This window comes from Bubalus kerabau, chromosome 1 (assembly GCF_029407905.1).
Source record: "Bubalus kerabau isolate K-KA32 ecotype Philippines breed swamp buffalo chromosome 1, PCC_UOA_SB_1v2, whole genome shotgun sequence".
Taxonomy (NCBI): domain Eukaryota; kingdom Metazoa; phylum Chordata; class Mammalia; order Artiodactyla; family Bovidae; genus Bubalus; species Bubalus kerabau.
The window spans coordinates 217,808,049-217,815,013 of NC_073624.1; the positions used below are offsets into that span (position 1 = coordinate 217,808,049).

At 50.2% G+C, this 6,965-nt stretch overlaps 1 protein-coding gene across 1 annotated transcript in view; it reads right to left on the reverse strand.

Moving 5' to 3' along the window:
* SPOCK1 (SPARC (osteonectin), cwcv and kazal like domains proteoglycan 1) overlaps nt 1-6,605 on the reverse strand; it is a 579,344-nt gene extending 572,739 nt beyond the window's left edge. The window contains exons 1-2 of the mRNA XM_055554552.1: nt 6,356-6,605; nt 5,570-5,755 (exon numbers count right to left, since the gene is read on the reverse strand). Coding sequence (XP_055410527.1) covers nt 5,570-5,755 — 186 coding nt within the window. The 5' untranslated portion in view covers nt 6,356-6,605. The remainder of the gene's footprint in view (nt 1-5,569; nt 5,756-6,355) is intronic.
* Between the last annotated feature and the right edge of the window lie 360 nt (nt 6,606-6,965).

Here is a 6,965-nt window from a genome sequence, read left to right on the forward strand (position 1 = left end):
AAACTCTTCCTTCTCAACACTGCTTTCTTTCTGAGTAGCACAAAAATGGCACATCCTACAATTGACGGCATCTTCTACTGGAGAAAATATGAACCAAAAAATACCTGTAAACTTGGGCAAATTAGTCTCTTATAGAAAATTTCTTCCCTTTGTAATTATCTTACCCGGGGAGATGAGACCATCTATGAGCTTGAGTCTGAGGAATTTCCTAAGGAACAAAAACAGTCACCTCCCCAGAGGAAAGGTAAAATGAGTCATCTTGAAGGTGCTCAAGTTTAGACACTAAGCGTGTTTAATTTGAAATACACTACAGTGAGTAAATGGGTAAGAAATGACATTTTAAAATATTTAATTTCTAACATTACTGTGTCTCCCTGAGCACAATAAAATAGTTGTGCTCATGTTTATGTCCCACTCTTCCAGGGGAAGGGTACGGGTCCGATGACCCATTTGAAACCAGTCCTTGCTTTTGAAAATAATCTCATCAGCATACAAGAGAGTACTCATCTGCCTAGCAATCCAATTCCACTGGAGCACAGTTGGGGCAGGGCTGGGAGGACCAGGAGACACAAGGGAACTCAGCCTGGGAGGGTCGACTGGGGCACAAGCTGTACCATCCTTGCCAGGCAAAAATGAGGTTCTCTCTACAAGAGTAAACTGAAAGGGCAGAAAATACAAGAATGGCCATAGGCTTATCAATTTCTACACTGTCCCTTTGTAACGATTCCCGTGAAATAATTATTTCTATCGGTGGTCATCTAGTATAGGGGATTTAAGATGGGTTCATTAAGGAAAGTCAGGATCACAAACTCATTTAATTCTCCTTGAACCTGTTTAATCAAAATGATTTTCTGCTACTCTCTATTACAAGTCTAGTTTCTGTGGTGACAGATTAATGACTGATCCACTAAGCCACACCACCTCTCTTGTCACCAACCCCACAGACTGAGGCAGCCACTATTCTATCAATAAGCCTCCCTTGCCCTTGAAACTCATTATAGCTGAGATGTTGAGATCAAATGAGCAGATCAGATGCTCCGTGCCACCCTAGTCCTGCTACAGAGACCACCAAATCCCACAGCGTGCGCACGAGAAAGAGAAAGCACACAGGCTGGTCCTTGTGGTCTCATTAGAATTACAAACTCAGGTCACTCTGGAGTAAGATAAATGCCAGCCAAGGCAACACTTCTGAGTCTTCGGGCCTGCTAAAGGCAATTATCCCAGAGTTAAATGTCAGGGCTAGTTTCATGAGTGCAAAAGAAAGAAAATGTCATGTTTGGTGTAAGCAACAATATTATTTTAATCAAATCAGAAGCTCATTATTAGCAGAAGAGAAGCCCTGATGTGACCTCTACCATAAGCTGTGTCCACCTGGCTTCCCACTCCACTCGGTCTCAACCTAAGGCTCCTCACTGATTTCCCTTAGGCAGAAAGCAGCAAAGACTTTCAGTGTAATACCAGTGGCGACTCACAGCCCAAATCCACTCCTCTCTCAATGGGCTGCAAGAGTCTGGAGTCAGACCGCCTGGGTCCAGCCCAGCTCCTTCACAGTCCAGCCCTGTGGGCAAGAGACTTCACCTCCTAGTAAATAAGAATAATAGTGCTTCTCTCCTAGGATGGTTATGAATATTACATGAGATAATATATGTAAACTACCTTAAACAATGGCTAGCACACTAAATGCAGGATAAATGTTAGATTCCACTATTTCTGCAATGTTTTATTTTAATTGCAATTTGTGTATATTACCTTTACAAGAAAAAAAACTTTAAAAAAAAGAAAGCAGGGACTTCCCTGGTGGTCCAGTGGCTAACACTCTAAGCTCCCAATGCAGGGGGCTGGGGTCCGATCCCTGGTCAGGGAACTAGATCCCATACCCCACAGTGAAGATCAAAGATCCTGCATGCCACAACTGATAAGACCTGGTGCAGCCAAATAAATAAATAAATATTTTGTTCAAAGAAAACAGAACAAGGAAGCCATACCGACTGGGGAAGTTAAAGTTCCATCCAGCAGACAAGCGGTTACCTGAGAGAAGGGATCACATGTATATATCTTACTCATTCTCCTAGCCACTGCCTAGCACATGTTAGACAGTCAAATATTTGTTAGAATGAATGGACAGATTACAAATGAATGTAGGAATGAACAGAGGAAAATCTCCTTACCGTAACTGTATGGAAAGCCAAATCAGAGTCAGAAAAAGATCAGGAAAATGGCGGTGGCATGCTCACCCCTCAACCTGAAACCACAGAGGAGCTAAAAGCACACCAGTGGGAGCAGCTGGAATTGGGAAATAACCATACAACTTAACAAAAACATCTGCCTTCTTCATCTTCTCCTTCTTCATACTGTATTTGTGCACAAGTCCAGGTCTCCATCTGGCCAAAACATCCCATTTGCTAGTATTTATCAAGGAAGAATGACCACCACACTAACAGGCTCCCACTACATTTTGGAGCAAACATCTGTATGTTGTTATATTTCTCCTGGCTCCATTGCTCCAGGCAACAAACCATAGAGTAGCTGTGAAAGTTTTACCTCTGGAAAGAAGGAGATAGCATTATTCGTGTATCTAGAGCAACAGGACCACTTCAAAGTATTAAGTAGAGGTGACCGGTCCTCTCTGGCAACATCAGAGCACATTCAACAGGCCAGAGGACAAGGAGCACACAGCGCGCCACCCACTTCCACTTCAAATTTAGCCAATAACGTCCACCAAGGGGTATCATCAACTCTCTAAAAGGGGCTCTTAGTTTTCAATTTCAAAAGTTCAAAAGCCACTTCTTAATATCTCTTCCCTTGAGGGCAAAAAAGAAAAGAGACAAAGGAAAAAAAAGAAAACAAGTCAAGGGAAAGGGCAAAAAGTTTTCTTTCACAAAGTAAAAGAAAAAAAGTGACTTTCTCACAAACTGACAAAAATCATAATACTATCATAACAACAGTCTCAGGGCCTGGTCTTTCAAAGTTATCAGGGGTTTCCACAAAACTGAAACATCAGGAGAGAAGCTGAGCGTTGTCAATCTCCAGCGAGACCAGTGAAACAGTGATGGCTTGGCGAAAATCAGCAGGCTGGCTGATCCCTGGCACCCTTAGCTGAGGCTCTGTCAACTGTCCACTGAATTGCTTCTACAGGAAGCAATCTTTTAGTCCCTGGTCCCAGGGGATGGAGGTTTTGTGCTTATTTCAAGTAAAACAATCAACTAAAGACACTCAGACTCAGCCTAAAAGAGAATCCAGTTTGAGTTTTGTAACACTTTAAAGAGGTTAATGGCATTAAATTATATTAATGGCATTAAATTATGTCTGACCCACGGCTAGCATCAGAAGACTCCATGGAGCATATATTAATGCCATGGTTGATGATTGAAGATATTTGGAATTCTGAAACATTTTGGATGTTTTTAATGGTACGTTGGATTAAATTATCATTTTTAAAGAATATATACTGCTAAAAAATATTAGTTGAACACCTAAAATTGCTTCAGAAACAAAAAAAGCAATACATTTGAATACAGCTTTTCTCTTTTTGTTAATATTAGGATATTTTCAATAGGAAGTATTCCTAGTCATCCTAGGAATTACCTAGAATGTTCTTTTAAAATATGGATTTCCAGCACTCATCCCAGAACTATAGAATCAGAATCTCTGAGGAGGAAGGGGTGAGTCTGGGTGCTACAATTTAACAAGCCCCCCAGGTGAGAGCTTCATGATCAGTTTGGCTTGTAAAAACACTGATCCAAGAATTTAAAATGTCACCATTTGCAAGAAAGATGAGAAATGAAGAAAAGCCCAATCTTTCGAAATTTAAATCTGAATGGGAAACAAGAATAATGCCATATCATGATACACCAAGACTAGAAAACCTTGAAAAGATACAGAAGCAGAGTAAACCTGTCCACAAGGAAGACCAACAAGCACAGTCGCTTTCCATCCAACCCAGCTGCAACGTGAACCAGAGGGGGCGTGCAGAAGGGGCTGAGTCCTCCAGCTCTAGCCGAGTCAAGCATCCACCCCTTTCCTCAACTCTAAAACGTAATGAAGAAGGTAAGAAAAAAGCAAGATAATTTCTACCCTGTGTGAGTCTGGGAATGGAAGCTTCCGTGGGGCATCTTTCAGGCAGCTTGGCCATCTTTTTCAGCCACAGGCAAAGGTAGTCTGTACGGGGCTCTTTGGGGAGGAACGGAAAGGGGATGGAAGATGGTTAACAGAATAGATCAGGAACAGGAGATGTCATGGTGCCAGATTGCCGGGGGTTGGGGGGGTGGGGGGGTAGGGGTGGGGAGGAGCGCAGTAAGGCCTCATATCGCTTGTTCACCGCAAGTGTTTGAAAGTCTCTTTCAAGGAAAAGACCACCATCAACTAAAGGGAAAGGGAAGAGGAACAGAGGAGAGAGATAAGTAAGTCCCCACTCAAGGCCTTAGCGCCTCTGGAATGGGCCCTGGAGAGGTGCTCTTTAGAAAGTACTAGAAGACATCTGGATTAACTGGATTTCTCAGGCCCTCCCTTTGCAATGGCTGGGCATGTCGGGCATGGGGTAAGAGGAATCCAGGGTAGGGGGTGACTCCCACATGTCTCCCACTCAAGGAGTCCTGTGCCAAGACCAGGGGCTCCGTGGTATGGGTCCCTCCCCAGGGCAGGAATTCCTAGTGTTAAATATCATCCAAGTTTTCCCTAGTCCCCTAGAAGCACACGGTCCCAACCACCTGGGGCAGCCTCTGAGAGAGCTGGCAGCACCTCCCACAGCACAGAGGGGATGCCATCTGCTGGAAAGACTGCGTCAGGAGCCTCTGGGCCGGCATCCTCCGGGGCGTACCTGGGGAGCAGCCGCCAGCCTGGGGCAGAAACAGGCAGCAGATTGCCTCTGGATGCCCAGGAATAACTTTCTCGCCTCCCACGGCTCCCTCAGAGGAGCGATCCTCTGCCATTCAGGCTCCCCTTCAGGGTGGCGGACCAACTCACCAGTGCCTGCTCCCTTTCCCTTCTAAGGATTCCCAGGGGCCAAACCCCCATGCTCCCTCCCAAGAGGAGCATGTATTAAAGCCATGGTTCTCTGAACCTCCTGGACACCTGGCTCCCTACTCAACGAGCTGGGCTCACTCCAAACCTAAACCTTGGCAGCAGGCATTCTTCTGGACACCCCCCACCCCACCGCGCCCCCTGACAGAGATGGTCTAAGTCACTGCTGCCCAGGGAGGTTCTCCAGGGGGCTTGATAAAGTCAACCAGCAGCATTAGGAGAACTCGAAAGCTTAAGGAGCCTCTGTCTCCGCAGCTGCTCGCTGTTAACACCATGTTCAGTGCAGTCACTTTCCCCCAGTCGTACCAATTACACACACCTGGACCACAGGTAACAGGGGCGAAGAGCATCGAGCCTTCCAAGTTGTCTTTAAAGTTCCTCTCAGCCAAGATGAAGCCCATGAACCCCGACCCCACAAGCTGCCTGCGAAGTCTGCACCAGCGCCTTTCCCACACGCTAAGGAGGCGCACCGCACCGCCCCCTCCCCCAACCACCACCCACCTCTGGCTCTGAGGCTCTCCCGCCACCCGCAGGGCCCCCGAGTACTCACGTCTCGAAAGCGGTTCCAGTACTTGTCCCGCTCGTACTCAGAGACTGTGCTCAGCCACTGGTCATTGTCCAGGAAATTGCCGTTGTTGGGGCCCGCGCCTCCGGCGAGCGCGTCCAGGTGCCGGCTCTCGACTTGGAGGAAGCACCACGCCGCGGCAGCCGCCGCGAGCACCGCGATCGCTGGCATCTGCGGGGCAGGGACACGCGGGGGCGGTGAGGGGAGGCCCGGGGCGGCGAGCCCAGGGCCGCGCGCCCCCGCCGTCGGGGCAAGCAGGGACCGCCCCGCGGGGCCAGGGTCAACCCTGGGCACACCTGCGGCGGATCTACAGACCCAGGGGTCTTTCTCACGAATGGAGGGGGGTTGGGTCGGTTTCAAATGAAGAGGCTGCGTCACAAATTAGGGGCCGCTATCAAACTATAGAGGACCCCTATCGTCCGGGCGCCCCACGCACCGCCGCTCTCGGATAGGGGCTTCAGTACCCCTCCCCGAAAACGGAGAGCCCTAGATCCGCAAGCCTGACTCCCAGACACTGCGCCCAGAGCTCGGGGTAGGGAGGGAGTAAACAGGGCTCAGAGCAGCAGTCCAGGCTCCCACTGAATGGGGGATATACCTGCGGACGGGGTGAGGGGGTGTCTCCCCTCGGCCCCCGCCGCCGCCTCGGGGAAAGAGGGGCGCGCGGAGACAGCCCCAGGCAGGCCCTGACCCCGCCAGCCCCCACCCCCGGTGGCCGCGGGGAGGTATCCCAACTACGCCAAGTTGGGGCGCGGGGTTCTGCAGGAAACGTACCTTGGGGCCCGGCCCGGGTCCCCGCGTCCGAGTTGCTCGAGCTCTTGTGGCGCGGTCGCCGGGAAGGCTAATCGGCTGGCTAGCTCCCCAGCGCTCCTGCCACCCGCCGCTGCGCGTCCTGCCGCTTTGTGAGCCCGCAGCGCTCTGGCTCCGCTCGCTCGCTCGCTCGCTCGCAGGCTCGCTCGGGCGCGGCGTCCGCGGGCGGAGGAGCCCGAGCGCTCGAGCCGAGGCCTCTGGCGACCCCTGGCGGCCGCGCGCCGCTGTGCGGCCCGCCCGACCGCCCCGCCGCCCCTGGTCCGGCAGCTGGAGATCCTGGTTATCCACATCTCTACGCAAGGCTGAAATAAGCTTTCAGGCCCAGGCTGGCGAGAGACAGCTAGGGAACTGAGGATCAAGGCCAAGAGGAGGGCCAACGTTGAGGCATTCTCAAAAGCAAGGTCGTTGGACCACTTAAGTCAGAATCATCTTAATGGAGGGGGCGGGGGGGGGAGGACTTTTTAAAAATCGGGACTCCTGGCTCACGCCCCAGACTCGCTGAATCAGCATGCCTTAGGAGAGCGTCCTGAGGTGAGTGAATCTCTGCACTGCCCACCCCAGGTCATGCACCCAC